Source organism: Rana temporaria, chromosome 1 (assembly GCF_905171775.1).
Source record: "Rana temporaria chromosome 1, aRanTem1.1, whole genome shotgun sequence".
NCBI classification, from domain to species: Eukaryota; Metazoa; Chordata; class Amphibia; order Anura; family Ranidae; genus Rana; species Rana temporaria.
The window spans coordinates 148,563,493-148,590,386 of record NC_053489.1 but is presented as its reverse complement, the minus strand read 5'-3'; the positions used below and the strand labels follow the sequence as shown (position 1 = coordinate 148,590,386).

Below are 26,894 nucleotides of genomic sequence, written 5' to 3'. Positions count from 1 at the left end.
CTGCAATGGCCGAGTCAATCATCCGATCTCAACCCAATTGAGCATTTATTTTACTTGCCGAAGGCAAAACTAATGGCAGAAAAGACCCACTAACAAAGAACAACTGAAGACAGCTGCAGTTAGAGCCTGGCAAAGCATCAGAAAAGAGGAAACCCAGTATTTGGTATTGTCCATGGGTTCCAGACTTTAGGCATTTAATTAATTTAATTAATTTTATTTTATTTATGATTATATTCAGTTGTCCAATTACATTTGAGCCTCTGAAAATGGGGGGGGGGGGGTTGCTGTATTTAAAAATGGTTGCAGTTCCTAAAATTTAAGCTGAAAATCTGCCCTTCGTTTTAATTTTATTCTGGTGACATACAGAGCATAGAAATTGTGCCCGTGTCCAAATTATATATGAGATTGAATATTATATTATAAATACACACACACACACACATATACACACACACACACACACTTTTGGCGGGGTGTCATGCCGCTGCCGGCCATCCCGCCTCTCCTGACCCGGGGACAGCCCGCCTGTGTACTCTAAAGATAAGTCCCTTCACATAGATCCTTTGAAGAGTCATAGTAAAACCAAAGTGCAAATACCTCATTCTCCCCATTCTTTCCAGACGCTCTCTTCCTCCCACTCCTCCACCTCCGAGTGTAGCTTTAGATTGGAGGAGAGCGGTCACATGAAACATCAGAGGAGCGCGATCATGCCGGAAAGAATGCAGCTAATGAGGCAATTGCAGGCTTTGGTTTACGACGACAGTGACAGTGTAAGAAGAATGTATGTCCCAGGAGACTAGGGGGGTCTCCTGGGAGTGAAAGGGGGCTGTGCAATGTAAAGAAGCTGTGTAATGTGCAAGGAAAGAAGGCTGTGTAATGTATAGGGGGCTACATAATGTACAGGGGTCTGTAAAATGTGTGGGAGGTATTTGGAATGTAAAAGGGGTTGTGGAAAGTTTTTTTCCTGAAACTTCCCTCTTAAAATGATGGTGCTTTATACGCCGACAAATAAGAATATATATTTTACACAAACACAAACACCATAGACATATTACAAATTTTCTATTGTGTAATAATATTCCAAGTATACATTTAAAGTCTGCTCAATTTGTGTTCATTTTAAAAAGTGCAAAACACAGAATAATGCATAGCTTTTCTTAAATTTCCGAAATACAAAAAATAATTGGCCTCTTGACAACTGAAGAATTTCTCACCTCGAACAAACTACCATTTTCCTGACAGCTTTCATGACAGAGCCACAACACCAGAGGAGCCACATACTCCGGCTTTAGAGCATCCACGAGATCTAAAATTAAACCAGACAGGCAGGCTGAGTGTAAAAAAATATGTTCTCATTCATGTCATACTAGGTTGCAATTGTCGATGTTTTGTGCCATTGTTTTACAATCTAGCCCAAGGCTTAAGTGGTACTGAAACAGATTTTATGAGAAACTAAGTAAAGATTGCTACAACCAGACAGAAAGCACCCAAGTCTATTTAAAATGTCATATAGAAATACATTGTTTCTAAAATATTATCAGCAATTGCCCATTACATAAGAGAATGTGACATCAGTAAGGATGCACTATTTTCCATCTATTGGGTTTAACACAGCCTGGTGCATTTTTGGCTTATTCATCAATGTTTTTTCTGATCTCAGCTCTTGTGCTTAAATCAGAACTGCTAATCCATGATGCAAAGCAATGGGACGGCAAAGGCAGCTAGACCGAGCTCAGAAGATGGTCAGTAAGAGCTTGGAAGCCTCTCAAACTCATGCACCTGAAAGCATGCAGCATTTATTCTTCCAGCTCCATTATTATTCTCTGGGGCTAGAAAAGAAAAACCTTCCAAACCGACTTTCATCTGATTTGTACGAATCAAAAAAAATACAAAAAATATGGTCATAGTCAGGAAGCATGCCTATCAAAACATTTGCTTTGTCACCAGGAATGTTTTTTTATGAGGCAATTGCTACAAAGACTTCTCAATAGGACCCTAGGACCCTAGGATATGACATATGTGGAGACAGTATTTTGAAGCCCAGAAAGGCACGTTTCACATTGGAATGCGGTCCCTTTTCATCGCAGGTCTTCATCACATTCTGCACCTGTCACTGGAAAATTATTGTATTTATTTTTTGTTGTTTTTTGGTACAGGACCTGGAAATTGTGTTCCTGCCATCCTTTTTTCTACACATGTATGGGCTAGTTTGTATATTATCCTGGTTATTCAATTGAAAGTACGAGCACGTGAGTAAAAACTGTGGGCTAGATTCACATAGATCAGCGGATCTTTAGATCTGCGTGATCTATGTGATTTAAGATTGAGAGGCAAGTGGCTAATTCACTAAACACTTACCTCCAAACTTGCGGCGGCGGATCGTAAATCCCCCGGCAGAATTCAAATTCCGCGGCTAGGGGGAGTGTACTATTTAAACCAGGCGCGTCCCCGCGCCGATTTAAATGAGCATGCGCCGTCCGTGAAATTTCCCGGCGTGCATTGCTCCCACTGACGTCGCTAGGACGTCAGTGGTTTCGGCGTGAGCGTAACTTGCGGGGCGTGGGTTTCTGAATCGGCGTACGCAAACGACGTGAAAAAAAACAAAAATCGACGCGGGAACGACGGCTATACTTAACATTGGCTGCGCCTCATAGAAGCAGGGGTAAGTATACGCCGGGAAAACCGCGACGGTAACTGTAACACAGTTACACCTGTCGGATCTTAGGCATAGCTATGCGCAACTGATTCTATGAATCAGTCGCATAGATACTCTGTCGTATCTCTGACTTAGGCTGGTCGTATCAGGAGATACACCATCGTATCTCTCTGTGAATCTGGCCCATTGTCCGTCTTGTTGGAAAAAAAATTATGAATATAACATTAAAAAAAACTTTCAAAGAAAATACATTTCTATAAGAAAAAAACACTGCGCAGAAAAAAATTCCTAAGTGCTGCCAAGTACCAAAAAATGATAGATACAAATTTATAGAGAAGTTAAAAAGAAGAGGTAAACAAATGTGAGACCCTGATGTTTGAACACAAGGTATAAGGTAAATAAATGAATACATAAAATACATAAACAATGGCCTGAAGGGTCAGCCATGAATATAACATTGTCAATTGCAGCAGATAGATGGATTTCTGGTGTACAACAGGACTGGGCTATATGGCTGGAAAAAAACAGGTCTTCACTTCCTGTGTTCCTCCCAAATTCAGGTACTGATGTTTTAAATTCTGAGTGTATATTGGTATATTTCAGGACACCTTCTCTACACATTTGTCTTAAAGGGGTTGTAAAGGTTCATCTTTTATTTTCTAAATAGGTTCCTTTAAGCTAGTGCATTGTTTAAATGTTTTTTTTCTTTGTTTGAATTTCTCACTTCCTGTTTCTCCTCAGTAAGCTTTCCACCATCAACCGAGCGGTGGAAAGTCATTTAGAACAGCTTACTGAACAGCTTATCGAGGAGGAACAGGAAGTGAGAAATTCAGACAAAGAAAACAAAGAAAAAAAACATTTAGAAAGGAAATGGAAGGAAAAAGGAAAGTGAACAAACAATGCACTAGCTTAAAGGAACATATTTATAAAATTAAAAAAACGAACATTTACAACCCCTTTAAGCCTCGTACACACGATCAGATTTTCCGCAGACAAAGCATCAGACTTTTGTCTGAAGGGCGTTGGCCATGAACTTGTCTTGCATACAAACGGCACACAATTGACGGCCAACAAACACGTAGTGACGTACTACATGAAATTTCAGCTGTTGAGCACCACCTTTTGGGGACCTTCTGCTAATGTCGTGTTTGGTGAGCATTGATTTCGAGCATGCGTGTTTGGACTTTTGTCTGATGGACTTGTGTACACACTATTGGAAAATCTGACAACAGACCGTTGTCCGGTGAAAATGTATAAGCCTGCCATCCAACATTTGTCCGCGGAAACTCCGACAATTGCCTGGGAGCATACAAAACGGTCGGATTTTCGGCCAACAGGCTGTTATTACACAATTCCCGTCTGAAAATCTGATCGTGTGTGTATGAGGCTTTAGCCTGGTCTAGTAAAAAAAAATATATATATATCAATCATATTAGGTATCTAGGTGCACACTACCATTTTAAATATTAGGTTCATACATGCCTGAGAATATGTCTAAATCAATTAATATAGGTTGTCCAAAATAAATAAAGTACACTACTGATTTTCAACAAAATGAGAAAAGAAAGAAAATGCAGTAGGCACATTGGGGTCGATTTACTAAAGCCAAATAGACTGTGCACACTTCAAGTTCAGTTGCTCCAGAGATCGGTAAAGGAGTTAAAAGCTTCACTTTGCAAAGAGTAGCCAATCACGTGCATGATGAAATAAAAAACAGCATTTTTGCTTACACATGATAGGATGATAAAATATGTGACAGAACCAACCAGGACAGGGGCTTTTGGAGGGACTTCAGGGTGGCCTCTAGCCTACCGACTATGGACTCTTGCCTACTGACTATGGCTTTTAAGGGAAAACTACTCTTTGGGAGGCGTGTGCCTGGGGGACCCTTGGAGTGGTTTTGCTTTGGATTAGGGTCCATGTCTCCCCAAAACAAACAGATTTGGTTCCTGTGTGCCCAAACCAGCAATTAAGTGCTTTAGACTGTGAGACTAAAAGCAACCTGATCTAATGTCTCCCGCATTGTGTGCCTCCTAGGTGTGCATTCCCATTGTTAATTGAGTCACATATTGTTTCTGTCTGATCATCTCTTGGGGGTCCGATTGTTGTGATCACTTTACCTTTACCTTTTAATCGAACCATTGTGGGATGTTATGTGTTTATGCTTATAATAGTGTGCAATGTACTTTGAGTATCCAGGGTGTGTGTTGGGTGCCGAATGGTTTGGGCACCTCAGCTTGTTTAAACCACTTAAGGACCCATTCATGCCAATATACATCGGCAGAAGGGCACAGGTCCGTGCCTGCGGGGCCCTGATATAGGGAACGATGATCAGCGACATCACGCCTACGGCCATGCCCCACTACAGCAAGAACCACTCCCTTATGGCACACTTAACCCCTTAGTGCCCCCTAGTGGTTAACCTCTTCACTGCCATTGTCATTTTCACAGTAATCGGTGCATTATTATAGCAATTTTCACTGTGAAAATGACAATGGTCCCAAAAATGTGTCAAATGTCGCAGTCATTTAAAAAAAAAAAAAAAATAAAAAAAAAAAATCGCTGATCCCTGCCATTACTAGGAGAAAAAAAATTATTAATAAAAATGCCATAAAACTATCCCCAATTTTGAAAACGTTATACATTTTCTGCAAACCAATCAATAAACGCTTATTGCGATTTTCTTTGACCAAAAATAGGTAGAAGAAGAATACGTATCAGTCTAAACTGAGGGAAAAATGTATTTTTTTATCTTTTTGGGGGATATTTATTATAGCAAAAAGTAAAAAATATTGAATTTTTTTCAAAATTGTCGCTCTATTTTTGTTCATAGCGCAAAAAAAAAACTGCAGAGGTGATAAAATACTACTAAAAGAAAGCTCTATCTGTGGGGGAAAAAAAAAAAGATGCCAATTTTGTTTGGGAGCCACATCGCATGACCGCGCAATTGTCAGTTAAAGTGACGCCGTGCCGAATTGCAAAAAGGGGCAAGGTCCTTAACCTGCATATTGGTCCGGGCCTTAGGTGGTTAAGTGACTAGTTGTCAATATGTTAATAAAATAATAATTGTTAGCCATTAATTGCTAGCTGTGGATTAGCATATTGTTTATGCTGGCTATTGCTTAGCTATGTTAATTATATTTCTTTACAGTTTGTACTGTTAGGGTAATGTGATAAAACTATTATCTGATCTTGCATTGTATATATTCTGTGTGAATTTACAATAGAGTTGAGTTTCAGAATGCACTTAAGCTAGTGTCGTTTAGTATCTTGGGTGCAATATTCAGCTAGAATACTTGGTTCCAGACTGAAGGAAGCTATATCTTGACAGAGGCACCCAAGCTTTGTGGCTAGACTGTTCCATCACAGAAGTCAGCAGAGCTTCTGCTTGTTTACTAAGCTCTGGGGCAACTGCACTTTGCAAAGTGCACAGTCTATTCGTCTGGTCTTTTGACAATTGTTAGGGATGGTGGCGGTAGTATTGTAATGGGTGTAGGGAATGTTTTGTTGTGCCAAATTATGTCTCGTACTACCCGAGCAGCACCATTTAAATGACATTTGAGTGTTTTTCTGCTGATCTACACGGATCTTATGATCCATGTAGAAAGCCTTACTAGCCTTTGTTGCACTGCCAATGGACAGTAAGGTGATGGTATGCAGGGCCCTAAAGTCAGATCCTTCGCAACCTAGTGAAAACTAGTTTCAGAGAGGTACAGTGAGGATATTTTTCTGGCTAACAAGACAACACCTGGAATCTTTGGTGGTCTACTCCAAGGTAGAACATGGACTTTAATTTAACTTCTTAAAGCCCCGTGCCATAGTCAAAAGACGGCCTCACGGTGGCTCTGTAAATCCAGGAGGACGTCATATGGCGTCCTCGGGTCCTCCGGCCACTGGGGGCGCGCGCGCGTACCCGGCGCGTACCCGAGATGCCGATGCGCGTGCCTGGCGGCCGTGATGTCTGCTACGTACCCGTGATCGGCAAAAACAGAGCCAAGGATGTGGAGCTCTGTGTGTAAACACAGAGCTCCACGTCCTATCAGTATCAGGGAGAGGAGACAGATATTGTGTCCCTTGTACATAGGGACACAGAATCGGTCACCTCCCCCAGTCACTCCCCTCCACACACAGTTAGAACACACCCCAGGATACACATTTAACCCCTTCCTCGCCCCCTAGTGTTAACCCCTTCCCTGCCAGTCACATTTATACACTAATCAATGCATTTTTATAGCACTGATCGCTGTATAAATGTGAATGGTCCCAAAAATGTGTCAAAAGTGTCCGATGTGTCCGCCGCAATATCGCAGTCCTGACAAAATTCGCAGATCGCCGTATTACTAGTAAAAAAAAAAAATAATAAAAAAAAAAGTGTGAGAATTCTATCCCCTATTTTGTAGTTACTAAAACTTTTGCCCAAACCAATCACTATACGCTTATTGCGATTTTTTTTTACCAAAAATATGTAGAATACGTATCGACCTAAACTGAGAATTTTTTTTTTTTTAAATTGGATATTTATTAAAGCAAAAAATATTGTGTTTTTTTTCAAAAGTGTCGGTCTTTTTTTGTTTATAGCGCAAAAAATAAAAACCGCAGAGGTGATCAAATGCCACAAAAGAAAGCTATATTTGTGGGAAAAAAGGATGTCACTTTTGTTTGGGAGGCACGTCGCACGACCGCGCAATCGTCGGTTAAAGCGACGCAGTGTTGAATCGCAAAAAGGGGCAAGGTCTGAAAGCTGAAATTTCGCCTGGGCAGGAAGGAAGTAAATGTGCCCAGTATGCAAGTGGTTAAATACAAAATTGAAAATCTTGTCATTGGCATCCATTTTAAACTTATAAACACTGGAAAACAAACAACTTTTAATCAGGTCAAATTAATAATTTCCTCCTAGTATTCTTTATGCCACACACATTCTTTGCAAACACTAAGAATAGGTCACAAGTCCTGGATCCAATGATTCAGGGGGTTTAGGATACTCTAGTCTGCAAAAAATATATAAACACTCCCAACACCACTGGGTATGGCTTCCCACCCGTGTATAAAACACTGAACTTGGAGGCTTTAATGAATTTTCATAGCAGAAACGGCAGCTTCCTGTTTTTCAGAATAAAAATCCGAGCAAAGCAGGCACATATCTATTCTTGTCAGACCGAGGCTGAAATAAGCAATGTGAGCGCCATATCTGCTTTCACTCATCCTCCGCTGCTTAAAGATTTAGTTTGCCTTTGCTGGAGCTCATCTGTAGAGGTGTTTGTTTAAATATTTAGAGCCAAGCTGGTGCCGCCTGCTCCTACTATCTAGGTCACAAACTCTTGTCTTCAGATAAACATTCAAAACTTGACCGGACACATTGCAGGCTCTTTCCATGTCTGGGTAGATATTCACTCTACTGACCCACATCCCTTCAGGAGACTGCTCTGCTTTATAATGATGCAAATTGTTAAGATGAAGGTTTTCAAGGAAAGCTAGGAGGAAACTTGATACTGTAACTTACAGTTTACAGAAATGTAAAAATGTGACCGTCACATCAGACAACTATATTTTACATCGTTATTTTCTGTTTTTTCAAGTGGTTCCCTGTATGTTTAACAAGCTTAGAGCAGATTATCTACTTTATAGTTGTTAGTGCTCCGAATCACTTAGACCATCTTAAAAATGTTTACAAATTGCTGTCTACTTTTTATTTACTTACCTTTCTAATCTACCTAGCTTTCCTCTTATATGTAATATTACCCCCAATTTTGCAGACATGCATTAGTAAAACTATACATATCATTACAACTACGTAGTGTATCCAGGTGACTTAAGCCCCTTTCACACGGACGGACCGTTCAGGTCCGCCTGTCAGTTTTGACGGTGGACCTGAACAGCCACTCCATGCAGTCCTATGGAGCGTCGGAACGTCAACAGACACATGTCCGCTGACATCCGACCCGATCCGCCAAAATCAGACATATGGCGATCCGTCCATGGCGGATTGGATCGGGTGAGATCTGACGAAAACGGACATGCTGTCCGTTTTCATCAGATCGCTCCAAAGGAATCAGCGGCGCTGCACAAGCCCCTACCCCGCTCAGTGAGCAGAGAGGAGCTTGTCATCCGCCAGCTCAGCGCAGATCAGCGTAGATTAGCGTAGATCTGCGGACTGATCTCCCGCTGAGCTCCCGCCTCGTGTGTAACTGGCCTTATTTACAATTGTTCTCCTCTAGCAAGAAGAAGAAAAAATACACTCCGTTCCAGAGGAGAAAAACACACACACACACACACACACACGGGTACAGTGACTGATCATTATGAAGGCCGATCAGAGGCTATCACAACGATCAGATGATCAGGATTTGGGTCTCCAGGGTTCCTGATCAGTAAAAGGCTTGGGTTCTCAATGAGAGCCCAGTTGCTGTGCTGGGCAAGTACTATGCAGCACCCTCCCAACAAACACATGCACGCCTAAATGCGGCCCTACAACAAAACAAAAGACCCACGTTCTTAAGACTGCATATACATATCGTGCTCAAAGTTTGCATACCCGGACAGAAATTGTGAAATGTTGTCATTAATATTGGAAATATGACTGATAATGCCAAAAAAATGTATTTTATTTAAGGATAGCAATCACACAAACCCATTAATTATCACATAGTTGTGTGGATACGTCTTAAAACATGATGACGGAAATCAACCAAATGGCCCTGATAAAAGAGTTTACATACCCTGGAATGGTTGGCCTTGGTACAGACACAGAAGGTGGCACACACAGGTTAAAATGGCAATAAAAAGGTTAGTTTCCCACATGTGTGGTTTTTTAAATCACTATTAGTGTGTGTGTGTGTGTGTGTGTGTGTGTGTGTGTGTGTGTGTGTAAATAGTCAATGAGTTTGTTATCTCTCACATGGATGCACTAAGGCTAGATACTGAGCCAGGAGGAGGTAGAAAAGAACAGGCAACAGACCTGGGTAACAAGGTAATGACATTTGAATACTTGAACAAAATTTAGCTGCATGGTTGAGCTGCCAGAAGGAAGCCTTTACTGCGCCAATGCCACAAAAAAAGCCAATGAGGCATGTCAAGGTGTTGTTGGGCATATTGTAACCAGGCTTTTTTGTCGAACTTGTACAGTAAAGGCTTTTTTCTGGAAACTTGACCATCCAGATCTTTTTTTGTTCTAGTATAATCGTATTGTGCTCCTTAAAAACCACCACACCATCATCTTTTTCCAGAGCAGCCTGTAGGTTAGCTGTGGAGTTTTTTTTGTATCCCGAACAGTTCCTGTGGCAGTGGTGGCTGTAATCTTTCTTGATCTACCTGACCTTGGCTTTTCCACTTCTTATTAAGTGATTAAACAGTACTGACTGGCATATGCAAAGCTTTGTATATCTTTTTATATCCTTTTCCATCTTTGTAAAGTTTCATTACCTTGTTGCGCAGGTCTTTTGACTGTTCTTTTCTACCTCCTCATGGCTCAGTGTCTAGTCTGCTTAGTGCATCCATGTAAGAGCTAAAACATTCATTGACCATTTATACACAGATTTAAACTTGGATTTAAAAAGCCACAAATGTGGGAAATTAACCTTTAATTGCCATTTTTAACCTGTGCATGCTACCTTCTTCTGTGTCTGTACCAAGGCCAAACATTCTATGGTATGTAAATATTTATCAGGGCCATTTAGGCGATTTCTGTCATTATGATTTAAAAGGAATCCACAAAACTCTGATAACACATGGCATGTGATTGCTATCCTTAAATAAAAGACATTTTTTTTTGTCATGATCAGTCATATTTTCAATATTATTGCGAGAATTTCATAATTTCTTCCATGGTATGCAAAATTTTGAGCACAACTGTATGTGTACAGTCGGTGGGAAGGGATCAAAGCGGCTGTAAAGGCAGAATGTTTTTTATCTTAATGCATTCTATGGACACAGGGCGCTGTGGCTCAGGTGCCCCCTAGCAAGGTGCTTGCTGTGGGGGTGCACAACAGGTGGAAGGGGCCAGAGGCACCCAAAGAGGGCAAAAGGCAGATCAAGGCAAAAAAAGAAACAAAACAAACAAATGTTATACTTGCCTGCTCTGTGCAGTGGTTTTGCACAGTGCAGGCAAGTATAACATTTGTTGGTTTTGATTTTTTTTGTTTTTGTTAAAAATAAGGACTTTAGTATCACTTTAACCACTTAAGGACCGCCTCCTGCACATATACGTCGGCAGAATGGCACGACTGGGCACAGGCACGTACATGTACGTCGCCTTTAAGAGCCCAGTCGTGGGTCGCTGGCGCACGCACGGGACCCGGTTCGAAGCTCCGGGGCCGCGGGACCCGATTGCCGCCGGTGTCCTGCGATCGATCACAGGAGCTGAAGAACGGAGAGAGGTGTGTGTAAATACACCTTCCCCTTTCTTCACAGTGGCAGTGTCATTAATCGTCTGTTCCCTGATATAGGGAAAGACGATCAATGACGTCACACGTCCAGCCCGCCCCCCCTACAGTTAGAAACACATATGAGGTCACACTTGACCCCTACAGCGCCCCCTAGTGGTTAACTCCTGAACTGCAATTGTCATTTTCACAGTAATCAATGCATTTTTATAGCACTTTTTGCTGTAAAAATGGTCTAAAAAATGTGTCGAAATTGTCCGATGTGTCCGCCATAATGTCGCAGTGACAAAAAAAAAAAAATCGCTGATCGCCGCCATTAGTAGTAAAGAAAAAATTATTAATAAAAATGCCATAAAACTATCCCCTATTTTGTAAACACTCAAAAATGTGCGCAAATAAAAAAATAGGTAGAAGAATACGTATCGGCCTAAACTGAGGGAAAAAAATAAATTTTTTATATCTTTTTTGGGGATATTTATTATAGCAAAAAGTAAAAAAATATTGATTTTTTTTACAAAATTGTCGCTCTATTTTTGTTTATAGTGCAAAAAATAAAAACCGCAGCAGTGATCAAATACCACCAAAGAAAGCTCTATTTGTGGGGAAAAAAGAACACCAATTTTGTTTGGGAGCCACGTCGCACAACCACGCAATTGTCGGTTAAAGCGATGCAGTGCTGAAATCGCAAAAAGGGGCAAGGTCCTTAACCTGCATATTGGTCCGGGTCTTAAGTGGTTAAGGAGGTTGCTGTCAAATTATGCTTACCATAATCAATCCTGTCTGAAACTAAATTTGAATCTAAACTAGATTTGAACACCGACTGTCCTAAAAAATGGTTAACTATGCCAAGTAGAACTATAGGCAAAACTTTTTTCTTCATGTTGGATAGAGAAAAGAAGGGTATAACCCCCATAAGAATAATTTTTGCCATCTTTGTTCCATTGGGGATTTTCTTTTACTTTCAAGGATAATGGTAAACAAAACAAACCCGAAGAAGGTTTAAATCTCACTTACGGAGGCCCAGACCACAATAAAAACATGACTGGGGCTCTAATCCCTCTCCTCTCTGTCCAAAACGAATACAAGGTTTTGCCTTTAGTTATACCTTAACAGTACGGAAATCCTGCATAAATTACTGTATAAATCCTATGCTGAAAGGCAGTGTGGAAGGTGGCTGTACTGCACATGCAACCACTGTAAGCATGTTACCTGCTGAGATCAGCAAAGCAAAAAGGACTATAAGTTTGCACTGCTTAGTCTACCATGCAAATGTAAATATGTTATGAAACATTAAGGCAATAAACTAGTATTGCAGTTGGACGAATGTAATACAAGTCTGCACTATTTACTAAAATATTTTTTTTTGTCCATTCTAGACAATGGGGCTCAATATGAATTGGTGTGAACCATAGTAGAAGCATTTAAACGTAAGCAATGATGAAGTGTCACAGTGTGTATTTGAAAAAACATTAATAGACAACAGCACTCTCAAATGAAAATATTAAAATTGTCACTTAAGTATACCATGTTTCATACAAATGCATGACATTTAGATAATAACTCAGCAGAAAATGTTAGCGACTGTCAATACAAGGCAAGTGAATTCTATATGATTTGACATGATTTTACCTTGTGGCATGACAGTCTCAGTGAGTCGGGAACCGGCCGTGGGTGCAATTGCATTACAACGGACATTGTACTTCACCCCTTCAAGAGCCAAGGTGCTGGAAAGACCCACCAACCCAAGTTTAGCAGCACTGTAGTTGGCTTGTCCAAAATTTCCATAAATACCAGCTGCTGATGAGGTCATGATTATCCTAAAAATGTAAAAACATAAAATGCATTAGAAAAAATGTGTTTTATTGTTGTAGAGCAGGTATTCTTTTGGTCAGCTTTGGGTTAGTATATTAGAGAAGCATTTCTATGGAAAAAATACAACATGCAGCTAAAATCCAAACTGTGTTTCTAAATTTTTTTTTATATTTTACAATAAACATTTAAATAGGCACATGAAAGGACTAGGCACATTAACAGGGCTGGTTCCAGTCTCAATAGTGCCCCTGGATTTCCACAGGTCTGGCAACTGACAGTGGAAAGTGGACACTAAAATATTCCTTCATTTGGGAGCGCGATTGTCATTTTTACTGCATGCTAATTTCAGAGGACTGTGGTGTAGTACCAATACCAATGCCGAAAGAGTATTGGAGACTTAAAAACGTTATGAAGCTTTAAACTTGAAGCAAGTTGGCTCTACCCTACGCGTTACGTCCCCGGCACTTGGTCAGGACTCTGAATCTGCCAAGAAGAAACTTTTGCTTGTATGCTCTAACCACCAACTTGCAAGTGTAACAACCAAAAAAAAAAAAAGAAAAAATTCCCAACACACAAAGAATTTGTTCAATTGGCACTACATATGAAGATCAAAGGAGTCTGAGCAAGAACTGACCTTCCATATTTATATTAGGTCTACAACATCTGGTAAGTGTATTTGTTTGTTGGAGCAGGAAAGGAGGATGGGTCAAGAGAAATCCCATTAGTAAACACTGCTTGAAGCTTTATTTTTTTTCTTAAAGGAGGGGTGGTTGTCTTTTTTATTATTACCAGTGGCTGTGATAACACAAGGGAGCACAATCATCTGTTGACATTCGAATAACCTTTTATGAAGTACCTACTAAAGCAAAGCCATATATCCCAAATTGCCTTCTCTTCCCCCTTAGAAAAGGCCTGGAAATCCCTACAATCCACCTCAATTGTCATGCATAGCCATTCTCACATGCCACCGCAACACTCCAGAACTTACTTCCCTCGAGATGCCACCCATCAATATATTTAAAAAAATATATCCAAACCAATGACATTCATTGACCATTGCCTTCACAATAATGCCGCGTACACACGATCATTTTTTTTCTAACTTCATCATTAAAAACGACGTTGCCCACACACCATCGTTTTAAAAAAATTATCTAGCAAAGCGCAGGGACATACAACACGTACGACGGCACTATAAAGGGGAAGTTCCATTCGCCTTTGGGCTGCTTTAGCCGATTCCGTGTTGGTAAAAGACGATTCACGCTTTTTTGTCTGTTACAGCGTGATGAATGTGCTTACTCCATCACGAACGGTAGTTTTACCAAAATGAGCACTCCCGTCTCATAACATGCTTCTGAGCATGCGCAGGTTTTTAACATCGTTTTAGCCCACACACGATCATTTTTTACAACCCGAAAAACGACATTAAAAAAAAGCAGCATGTTCGAATTTTTTTTCTGTCGTTTTTCAGAACCTGAAAAATTATGTGAAGCCCACACATGATCATTTAAAATGACATTTTTCAAAAACTACGTTTTTTTCATGCCGGAAAAAAATTATCGTGTGTACGCGGCATAACACTTTTATCATGCTTTATATAAGGCATACTTTTACACCTTTACCTTTGACTGGTCGGTGGCTAGCTCTTCGAAAAGCTCTACTCTTAGGCCCCATGCACACGAGACGCTGCTAAACTCGAGTTCAGAGGCATTTGGGCATTTTTTTCAACTGCCCCTGAACACATTTAATGTTATCCTATGTGTCCATGCACACAATCAAGTTTTTTGGCATTTTAAAGCAGTTGGGTTTATGTCCGTTTTTTCAGATGCAAAATTTTGGATTCAGAAGAGTTTTATTTTTGCGTTTTAAACTTTGGGAGGGTCTACAATGTCTTTGAGATAAGCGCTGACAGCCGCAAACGCGGTAAAACGCTGCAAAAAACGGCTTTTTGCCTTTGAAAACTTGAGTTTAGAGGTGTTTGTAATTGCTTCTCGTGTGCATGGGGCCTTAGGATACTAAAACTGCAGCATCAGGAGTTATAAACAATGCCATGAGTACTCGGCAGCAAAAAGGGGCCAGTCTTGTAATGGCCTTAGTTGCAGCAAAGATTAACAAAGCAGCGACAACACAACACCAAGCCAAGAAACATGAAAAACGTAAGCGGTCTGACAAAACTAGCCAGCTCGGTGGTTAGTACACCTGCCTTGGACATTACCAGCATAGAGTTTGAATGTGCTTCCTGTGCTTGTGAGAGTCTCCTTTGGGTATTCCAGTTTCCTCCAACATTTCATACACATGCTGGTAGGTTAAAGTGGATGTAAACCCTCACATATACCCAGATGACTACATAAGTTTTATTTATCTGCAGTCTTCTCTATGACCCTTCAAAAGGGCAGATCATGTTAAAAAAAAAAAATCTTTCTTCATCTGCAGGCAGCACAGAAGATGGGGCAGATAGACTAAAGTTACAGTGTGTGAGAGCTGACTGGAGGAAAGGAACACACCCCCTTTACACAGCAGAAGAACCATGTTCTGATTAGACAAGCTCCATTCTAAACTCTCTCCCCGCCTCAGAATTTACTCATGCTGAGAACAGAGGAAGGAAGCACTAGAGAGAAATTACATTTAGAGCTTTGGAGGGAGATAAGTAAACACTACAGATATATGTGCTTTGCTCAGATTCAACGACTCAGATTTACAACCACTTTAATTGGCTCTTGTTAAAACAGGCCTTAGTACCATATTTTCCGGCGTATAAGAAGACCTTTTGGATGCAAAAAAAATGCATCCAAAGTCGAGGGTCGTCTTATACGCCGATGACATTCTCCGGCTGCTGCGAGCGTCCACGATTTAAAAGCCACGCCTCCTCCTCAGATTGTTCCGCGATAGGCGGAACACAAATTTTCCCAGCACTGTACCGTGTTCCTCCTATCATGGATGCCTTCTCATCCTCGGACGAGAGGACGTCCGTGATAGGCGGAACACTGAACAGAGGCCCTGCTGGGAAAATTTGTGTTCCGCCTATCACGGAACAGTCTGAGGAGAAGGCGCTGCTTTTAAATCAGGGACGCCCGCAACCTGACGGATATGGTCATCGGCCTGGAAGCCAGACTCTGCAAAAAGTGAGTGATTGCAAAGTGATGGCACAGTGGGGTGCAAAGTGATGGCACAGTGGGGGGCAAGTGATGGCACAGTGGGGGGGGGCAAGTGATGGCACAGTGGGGGGGGGCAAGTGATGGCACAGTGGGGGGGGCAAGTGATGGCACAGTGGGGGGGGCAAGTGATGGCACAGTGGGGGGGCAAGTGATGGCACAGTGGGGGGGCAAGTGATGGTACAGTGGTGGTACAGTGGTGGTACAGTGGGGGGCAAGTGATGGTACAGTGGGGGCAAGTGATGGCACAGTGGGGGCAAGTGATGGCATGTAATGTAATGGCACAGTGAGGCATGTAATTTAATGTAATGGCACAGTGAGATTTGAAAAAAGCCTGTATCTGTCAGCGGTTGTTCCGGCTACCCCTCAGCTTCCAGAAAGACTAGTAGGAAGGGGGTAGTCTTATATGGCGAGTATATCCCAAAACCAACATTTTTCCTGGAAAAATAGGGGGTCGTCTTATACGCATACAGTATGTGTATGCATGCGAGTCAGGGACCTCGGATTGTAAACTCCAAGGGCAGGGACTAATGTGAATTTACAATATGTAAAGCACTATGGAAATTCTCAGTGCTATATAAATGCCTGTAATAAAATTACCACCCTACAAAGATACCCCTGTAAGCAACAAACCAATCAAATCATGTACACAGAAAACACACTACACTATTCGATCATTCCTTATAAATAATTATTTCAGTAATCCACAAAACAAATTAAAACAGAGAAAAATAAGAAATACAATTTTCGACAACAAAGTCCAAAACACATATTGGCCCGATACGTAGATCGGAAGTCACTATAAATTACCAGAAAATATCCCGAACAAAAACGCGACACATAATTGAACTTCATGTTTAATCAAGAATGTGCCACAAACCAAACAAAATCAACATATTTTGAAAATACTTAAATTGATGTGAAATCCATCCAGGGCTTTAGGGAAAACAGTATCGAGGGTCATCAATAGTTCAAAGCGGCTGGATTCAATCCAGCGCCAACTCTGAGCAGCTGTTGGAAGATGCGGATGTACTTCTTTCAAAGCCCAGTTGGTATAACAGCTGTTGACGTGCCATCAGTGTTTTATTATAAGTTATTAAAGTCCTGTGCAGCAGAAGCTACATGAAAACATCTACAAAAAACTAAATAAATGTGTTTTTTTTTTTTATATATGGAGGAGTCAACCACTCATATCAAAAATACAGTGGACTATGCAGGTCAGTATGGAGCTCGTCTCCATATACATTTTGGTATTCAGCCCTGTGATCATACAAAGCCTAGGAAACAATCTTATAATGTAGCAATATTAACATTATATAAAAGTTTATTCACTGCCAAGATTAATATAACAGAAGGCCTAAGCACACAGCTTCTATTCTCTCTTAGAGGACCTCCATACCCTGAAACTTGGCTAGTCTCCCACAGCCTCCTGCTCCTCTCAGCCATCATAGTTACCATCAACAAGGTTCAAAAGATTCCAGGGCCACTTTCCTAGAGAAAGTTGACAGTTATATACTAAAGCACACCAGGTTTCAGGGTAAGCTAGAAGAGATAAGATGCCATATATGGCACAAACATTCCAATTTGGACACAAACATGACCAATCAGCCATTTTGAAACTGTAAAAGTCTTATTAGCAAGGTAAAAAAAACAATGACAATACCACTGCAGCCAAAAAGGACACACTAAACAGGGTAATGGTAGCTAGCTAGACTGAGCACAAACAGAAGCGACAATAGTGCGCAAGAACTGTCAAGGACCAGTTTGGACAACAGACGCAGGCAAGTTCATATTGCTTAAAGTGGAACTTTACCCATAAAAACTTGATAAATATAATGTTCTTTATCAAGAAACATACATTCCACAAAATTAATTCTGATCACAAAAAGTGTGTGCACTGTAAAATTGCCTCCAGCATAGATCCTGTTTTTTCTAGTTGGAGGCTGTCATTTTGCTGAAGCTTGGAGCCCCTAAAAAGCAGTAACTCTCTAGGCCAAAGGTCTCAATCTGGTGGCCCTCCAGCTGTTGCAGAACCACAAGTCCCATTCATCTGCCTGTGGGAGTCATGTTTGTAACAGTCAGCCTTGCATTGCCTCATTGGACTTGTAGTTCCTGCTCTAGGCTGTCCGTAAAGACAGGCACAGTGCCAAAAATAGAGAGAAACTGAGTGTCAGGTGACAGATACACATCGTTGGGGTCAGGAGTGCACCGCTAAGGTAGTGGACATTACGGTTGACTGCTGCGAACGGAACACTGGGTGGCTAAGGAAGGCGGGTCCACTAGAGTGTGCAAAAACAAGAAGGATATGGACAGCCGCACTCCAGTAACTTGAAAAAAGACGTGCCCTTTATTGGGTACAGGAAAAAATGCACTACAGATATCAGCACACAGTGGGATAAACAGCTGACGCGTTTCGCATTGAGTGTCAATGCTTAATCATAGCTATAGCTATGATTAAGCATTGACACTCAATGCGAAACGCGTCAGCTGTTTATCCCACTGTGTGCTGATATCTGTAGTGCATTTTTTCCTGTACCCAATAAAGGGCACGTCTTTTTTCAAGTTACTGGAGTGCGGCTGTCCATATCCTTCTTGTTTTTGCACATCCTGTGCATTGCCAGCACCCATCTGCTTCTGAGTGGACATCAATTACCCTAGTGAGCTCACCTGGAGCGGCAGCTTTCTTACCTGCGGGTCCACTAGAGTACTAACAGGGATCCCACAGGGAGCTAGAGCCCAAGACTCCCCAGGGCGCGGAGTCTAAGATCCAGCAGGTGTTCACCAGAGCCTCTAGTGGTGAGGATGGACTGGGCTGCAACTGGATCCAGGTCGAGGCCCCCAGAGTCCCCCAGCTCATGCTCACAGTAGGCTATAGAGGATAGAGGGGAAGCAGCAGCTCAGGATACAAGTGATCATGAGGGAATAAGCCAAAGGTCGAGGCAACTAGCAGACAAGGATAAACAAAGGACACGCCAAAAGGTCAAGGACACAAGCAGACAGGGATAGATGAGAATAAGCCAAGTTCAGTAAAACAGAGAGAGACGTAGCACATAGCAAGCAGGAACTCAAACACACAATAGCTTAACAACACTATTGAACAGCCCGGCTGGCTTGCAGTGCACAGGTTAATATAGAGTTCCCTGATAGGGCCTGGGGTGGAGCCATGCTAGAGGAGAGATTACCTAAGCAGCCAGGTGAGTGGCTGGCCTCTAAGCATGGAGGAGGTAAGCTGACAGACAAACATTACTGCATATCCATGACACTGAGCATGTGCAGAGCAGAGTAAGACAATATATTACTGGGTTCTAAACAGTATCTTTTTAATGCTATACCTGCAAAAGGGGCCAGACTGAAGTGATCTAGCAGGACTCTTCGTTTAAGTGGAACTGAAGTCAGAAAATTAAGGGGAAAAAATGTGCAGGATGGGTTAGAGGGGGTAGAAGTTAAGTGGGGTTAATACTTGGCCAGAAATGCCCTTAAAATCAGGTCAGAAAGTCTGTCATTACCTTCTTCTGGTCAATAAACAGTAAAAGAAAAGGCACTTTGTGGTGTCTACCAACATGCAGAACTTTTTTTTTTTACTTTTAAGTATTTATGTCCAAACGGTTTGCCCTAAAGTGTATCTAAAGCCAAAAAATATTTCCTTTTGGTTTTGGATAAAGTAGGAAAGGGTAAGCAATTCTGTTAGGTTGTCCTGGTACCTATTGTCATAAAGGAATATAAAAATGTATGAGCGGTCATCAGAACAGGAAAATGGGGGGAAACTTTCCACAAGGAGATGTGCCGTATAAACTGCGTAAAGCCCTGTACACACGGGCAGAATGTCGGGAGACATTTGCCGGTACAAAAAAAAAATACAGGGCGACATTTTGCCCATGTGTATATGTCGATCTGTCCGACAGAAGCCAGCTTCTATTGGACATGCATGCTGGAAAATCAGCAGGCGACCGCCTCCTGATCAGGGCTCTCAGCCAATGGCAGAGAGAGCCCTGATTGGAGTGTTCTGGTGGGGGGCCGCCCCCCTGTCAGAACACAACAGCTCAGCAGGGGAGATCGCTCGAATAAAAACAATGATTGACAGTGGTGCTAGATTGAGTGATATGATAAAAGGAAATAAGGCAACTGGAATAGCGAAAAATACACACATATATGCGTGTGGACATGTGTTAGATCAGCACATGAAGGCAGCACCCTTAGAGCGAAGCAATGGACTCCAAGTAGAATAAAGGCAGAGGGACGCCAGACTGAGTGCACTATGAATTGTGGGTTTAATAATAAAAACAAGTAGTAACTCACAAATAGGATAAATAAAATCGGCATGGGTGATGAAAACACCGGTCCTGAAACTCTAGAAATCGCCCAGCGCCATTTTTCGGTTCACGCTGGTCACGGCCGTGATCGGCTTCTTCCGGGTCCTTGGTTGTCTCTGGATCCATTGCAACACCATCTGTGCTCCAGGCTGCCACAGCCATCAGGATGATTTCTACAGTTTCCAGGACTGGCGATTTCATCACCCATGACCATTTTATTCATCCTATTTGTAAGTTACTACTTGTTTTTATCAATAAATCCACAATTTTTACTGCAGTCAGTCTGGTGCCCCTCTGCTTTTATTCGAGATAGCTGGACTAATCTTGCATAGTTATTACAGCGGCTCCCGGTCGGAGATATCAGTTTTTTTTTATAGTGCAATCGAACAAGAAAAACAATTATATATACAAACCAAACATTTTTTTTTTGTTTGCAAGCTTGCATGTCCATATTCAAAAAATGATTAACCTGGAATGTATATTTACAGGTAAATAAACACATATATAAATCTTATACAGTAAAACCTTGGTTTGAGAGTAACTTGGTTTGAGAGCGTTTTGCAATACAAACAAAATGTTTTAATACATTTTACCTTGATATACAAGCGATGTCTTTATATAAGAGTAGCATCATGTCACAACTGAGTATAACAATAAAGAGAGGAGCAATATGGTTACATTCAATGAAGGTACAACATTTAGCAACTTGTTGCTACACTTAGGAGGTGACTCTTTTCTCTTTTATACCCTGTAAAAAAAATGCTTTGATATACAAGTGCTTTGAATTACAAACATGTTTCTGGAAAGAATTATGCTTGCAAACCAAGGTTTTACTGTAGAAAGGTTTTTGTTGAAATGTATGGTCTGTGCATGGGCATCTCAGTGTAAGAATTTCGGCAATGTCAGGACTCATGACATGCGCAGGAGTGACGTCATCATGGCCCAGCCAATGGAAGTGGCCAGGTAACAATACCCAGAAGCTACTGGGCTGAAGATGTAGCGCTGGAGTGAAGTCGAGTATAGTTCTGCTTTAGGTATAATGTGGTGAGTCAACAGCTCTATATAGACAATGTCACTACGCCCTAAATGACCAAAGTGAGTGTTTCACGTTAAAATTAAGGTGAACTTTAAGAAAAGTTCCACTTAACTCATCACCTTCAGCTTTCAGCACTGTCACACTTTGAATGACAATTGCGTGGTCATGCTACACTGTACCCATATGAATTTTTTATCATTTTCTTCACACAAATAGACATTTATTTTGGTGGTATTTAACCACTTCAGCCCCGGAAACATAACTGCTCAATGATCTGGCCATTTTTTGCAATACGGTACTGCGTCGCTTTAACTGACAATTGCGCAGTCCTGCGACACTGTACCCAAACAAAATGTACGTATTTTGCCACAAATAGAGCTTTCTTTTGGTGGTATTTGATCATCTCTGTGGTTTTTGTTTTTTGTGCTATAAACAAACAAAAAAAACACAATATTTTGTACTATACAATATATATTATACAATTATACAAATTGTTATATTATAAATGACATCCGCTGAAGAAGTCCCGCCCCTGGGACGTAACGTTCGGTAGGGAGAGCGTGACGTCACCCGCCATCACAGTCACACACACGCCTGTTATTCTTGGCACTGGACTAAGTGCCCTGCTCTGTAAGTGCATTTTTACTCATTAAATTTTATTGCCCTGTCTCCACGGAGAAACACTATGTGCCTTTTTCTTTCATATTTGGATTGGATGCTTTACTGCTGACCTTCCTTTTGGAGACCTGTTTATCATTGCTGGATTTTCCTTGCTATTGGATATACCCTTATGGGAATGCTGTATATGACCTAATCTAACAGAGGGTCATATCTGTGAGGTGAGCGGCCATTGCTACCTTTGGTGGAGGTGTTTCTGCTTTATTCCACGCCACAGCACCTGCATGATTTTTCTACTCATCACCAGTCACTTTAGAAAAGATTCTTTATGGACTTTCTATTATTGGACTTTTAGCGCTGCACTACCTACTTTTATTTTTTACATTTATATTATAAATAGCCCCAATTTTTATTTTTATTAAAAAAAAGCAATTTTTTTTTCTCAGTTTGGACCGATATGTATTCTTCTGCATATTTTTGGTAAAAAGATTTGCAAAAAGCGTATACTGATTGGTTTGTGTGTCTACAAAATGGGGGATAGATTTATGGCACCCATGGCCACTGATGAGGCGGCATCAATATGCTGAACTTATGGGCACTGAAAGGTTCCACTGATAAGCATGGATAGGCGGCACAGATAGGCAGCACTGAGCAGCAGGCACTAAAAGGCATCACTAATGGGCAATCATTAGTGGCACTGGTGGGCACTGATTAGTGCCACTGATGACCTGTCTTGGTGTACCCTGCGAGGAGATGACACTGATTGGCTCTTCTCGCTACACACACACACAGTGAACAAGTAAGAGCTGCAAAGGACCCAGGAAACAGACACCCAGAAGTATCAGTTTCCTGTTTGACTTTATCATAAGATTTCTCAGATCCAAAATGGCATTCAACAATGCAGGCAGAAAGGCAAATAATTTACAGAGTTCTTTTACAGGTTATACCTTGGCTCAAAATATTTACTATAGCGACAGGGATTAAGGTTTAGGATTAAGGTTACAATTTATAATTAGGTTCATAACATGCCTAAACTGGCCATATCTTGTGTGAATTTCAGCTGGTTTCCGATGAACAAGCTGAAACACCCTTCGGCTGAAAAATAAAATAAAAAGCCAAATGGAAAACTGTCGAAAAAACAGCAGCTCCATCAAATCAGAGGCAGACCCTGTTTGGGTATTCTGAAAGCTGCCACCTGTTAGAATAGTGAAGCTGGGGATTTGACTAGCCACACTGTATTGCACGTATGAAGGAATCTGTAGGCTAAACAAAAATAATCTATTAGTGTATAGCGAGCCATAGTGGAACGTTTATGGGTTGCATTTGGCCTACATTCCCATACCTTAAGGTGACCCAGTTGGCGTGTGGGTTTACAGAATCAACCTACTGTAAAAAAAAAAAAAAAAAAAAAAGAAGAAGACTAGGCAGCGCTATAGCAGGTGTGTTAAAACTTCACTCTCTTGCAGCTCTCTGGGAGCCACCACTATCCAACACTTGCAGGTAGCTCACAGTATGTCTCCACTTGACGCTGTGGCTCCTCCTGCTGACCCCTATGTCCCCACTATGTCATGTAGCTATGTACAGGTCAATGAGAGAAACCATACTTTTCAGTTTAAGGCGCTGCACTTTATTTTCACTATTTTTTCCATTGTTGTGCTGGCAACCACTATAGACACTACTTATTGGAGGAGCGCAGTATATCTTTAACTTGTTTTGTAAGCTGGGATTAGGATGACAACCCCAGGGCCTGCAACTTAAAAAAAAAAAAAAATCTAGTCAGAAATGACTGGCATTATTTCTATATTCACAGGTTCACTTTACAACACCATGAAAAGTCCCATTTAATAAATGAATGAAGGTCACGGATGCTGAGACAAGGTGAAACCCTTAATTGTTATGCCTTTGACTACCAAGCCTCATCTAATGTTAAGAAAGTACTGCTTGGTAAGGTTATGAAAGTGTAAACAGATCTAAGGTCTCAAATGATTTCTACCACAGTTTGAGGATAAATCAAAGGCAACAAAATCTTTGAATGCGACTTCAAAAAACAATATGCAACAAAGAGTGCAAGCCGCATGTGCTGAAGGAGAATAAAAAATAAAAAAATAAAATCACCAGAATGCGTTATTGAAAATCATTTAAAATGTGTGTGCAATTATAGCAGAAGCTTTCCCTTACTGATACAAAAAAAGAACTGAGCAGCCTCCTACAATCCATAAAACATAGCCCCTACAGAGTGCAATCAGTTTTTAGGATTAGGTTTATCTGTAAAGCTTTGCCCCTACTGGATAGAGATAGATATTATGGGGCAGATCCACAGATATCTGCACCCGCGCAGCGTATCAGATACGCTACGCCACCGTACCTTACCTGGCTTTAAATCGAATCCTTAAAGATTTTGCGCCGTAAGTTACGGCGGCGTAGTCTATCTCTGGCGGTGGAATTCAAATCGGCGATTAGGGGGCGTGTTTCATTTAAATGAAGCGCGTCCCCTCGCCGAATGAACTGCGCATGCGCCGTCCCGAAATTTCCCGCCGTGCATTGCGCTAAATGACGTCGCTTTTTTTTTTTACATAGAAGTGAATTACGTCCATCCCGAATCACGGACGACTTGCACAAAAAAAAAAAAAAACGACGGCCATACTTAACATGGCAAATCTAACTATACGCCGCAAAACGCCAGCTTTAACTATACGCCGGAAAAGGCTGACTAGAGACGACGTAAAAGAATGCGACGGCCGCGCGTACGTTCGTGGATCGTCGGAAATAGCCAATTTGCATACCCGACGCAGAAAACGACGCAAACTCCACACAGCGGACGCCGAAGTATTGCATCTACGATCTGAAGCCGTACGAAGCCGTACGCCTGTCGGATCTAACCCAGATGCCGTCGTATCTTGGTTTGAGGATTCAAACTAAAGATAAGACGCGGGTAATTTAAAGGTACACCGACGTATCAGTAGATACGCCGGTGTACTCGCTCTGTGGATCTCCCCCTATATATACACACACACACACACTTCCATATATATTTGGACACAGGCACAATTTTATATTTTTTCAGATATTTGCCAAAACATATTGAAGTTATATAATGCATATGGGCTAAAAGTGCACACTCAGGCCCAGATTCTGAAAGGACTTACGACGGAGCAATGCACACTGGGAAATTCCACGGACGGCGCATGCGCCGTTCGGGAAAAACGTCAATTACGTCGGGTCACAGTAAATTTACATAAAACACGCCCCCCTGATCCAAATTTGAATTAGGCGGGCTTACGCCGGCCGAGTTACGCTACGCCGCCGCAACTTACGGAGCAAGTGTTTGAGAATACAGCACTTGCCCGTCTAAGTTGCGGAGGCGTAACGTAAATCGGATACGTTACGCCCGGGCAAAGTTACGCCGCTTTACGAGAAACTGGCCCTCAGGTTTTATTTTTGAGGGCATGTACATCCACATCGGAGGAACAGTTTAGGAATTGCAGCTCTTAAGAATAGAAATCCCCCCTTTTACAAAGAGACCAAAAGTAATTTGACAATTTAATAAAAAGCCGTTTCATGGCCAGGTGTGGGTTACTCCATTATTTCTTCATTAATTAAGCTGGTAAATGTTCTGGAGTGGATTCTAAGTGTGGTATTTGCAATGTACTGCTGTGAACCTACATCGTGCGTTCAAGGAAGCCGTCCATGCAAGTGAAACAGGCCATTGTAAGGCTTCAAAAAGGAAACACATCGATCAGAGAGACGGCAGCAACATTAGGAGTGGCCAAATCAACAGTTTGGCACATTCTGAGGAAAGAAGAACGCACTGGTGAGCTCAAAAACTTAAGGCCTGGACGTCCACAGAAGACAACCATGGTGGATAATCAGAAAATCCTCTATTGTAAAGAAAAACAAATTCACAACATACAGACAAGTGAAGGACACTCTTCAGAAGGTTGGCATGTCATTAACAAAGTCTACAATCAAGAGAAGACTTCACCACAAGGTGCAAATGATTCATGAGCCTAAAGAATAGAAAAAACAGATTAGACTTTGCCCAAAAAAATATCTAAAAAAGCCAGACTAGTTCTGGAAAAGCAGACTTTGAATGGATGAAATGAAGATTAATCTGTACCAGAATAACGGGAATAAAAAAGTGTGGAGAAGGCTTGGAACATCTCATAATCCAAAGCACACAACGTCATCTGTAAAACATGGCGGAGGCAGTGTGATGGCATGGACATGCATGGCTTCCAGTGGCACTAATTCATTGGTGTTTATTGATGTGACAGAAGAAGCCGGATGAATTCTGCAGTGTTTAGAGATATACTGTCAGCCCAGATTCAGCCAAATGCAGCAAAGGACACAAGGACGTCATTGGCTTTGACGTGGACGTAAATTACGTCCAGCACCATTCACGGACGACGCAAACGACGTAAATTTATAAATTTCGACGCGGGAACGACAGCCATACTTAACATTGGTTGCACCTCATATACCCAGGGGCAACTTTACGTTGGGACAAGCCCAACGTAAACGTCGTAACTTTACTGCGTCGGCGGCGCGTACGTTTGGGAATTTGCGTATGTAGCTAATTTGCATACTCGACGGGGAAAACGATGGAAGCGACACCTAGCGGACAAAAAAATAATTGCATTTAAGATCCGACGGCGTAAGAGACTTACGCCTGTCGGATCTAATGGATATCTATGCGTAACTGATTCTAAGAAGATTAGGACTTACGACGGCGTACATGGCGCTGCGCCGTCGTAAGCCCTTTGAGAATCTGGGCCTAAAAGAACACATGTAAATCACACATAACAACCATACAATGCAAGTGGTATGAATTTGGCCAGTTTGAGGAGCTTTATTATAAACATCCAGGGGTAGTTTTTATTCTTGTTTTAATTACATTGTTTTTACTTATTCCACTTTTTTTATATCTCGCAG

The 26,894-nt window shown here is 41.5% G+C and overlaps 1 protein-coding gene across 2 annotated transcripts in view; it reads right to left on the bottom strand.

Moving 5' to 3' along the window:
* Positions 1-26,894, bottom strand: part of HSD17B4 (hydroxysteroid 17-beta dehydrogenase 4) — a 427,477-nt gene that overhangs the window by 282,604 nt on the left and 117,979 nt on the right. For both annotated transcript variants that reach the window (XM_040344026.1, XM_040344036.1), the window contains exons 8-9: positions 12,664-12,851; positions 1,215-1,306 (exon numbers count right to left, since the gene is read on the bottom strand). In XM_040344026.1, the coding sequence (XP_040199960.1) occupies positions 1,215-1,306; positions 12,664-12,851 (280 nt within the window). The remainder of the gene's footprint in view (positions 1-1,214; positions 1,307-12,663; positions 12,852-26,894) is intronic.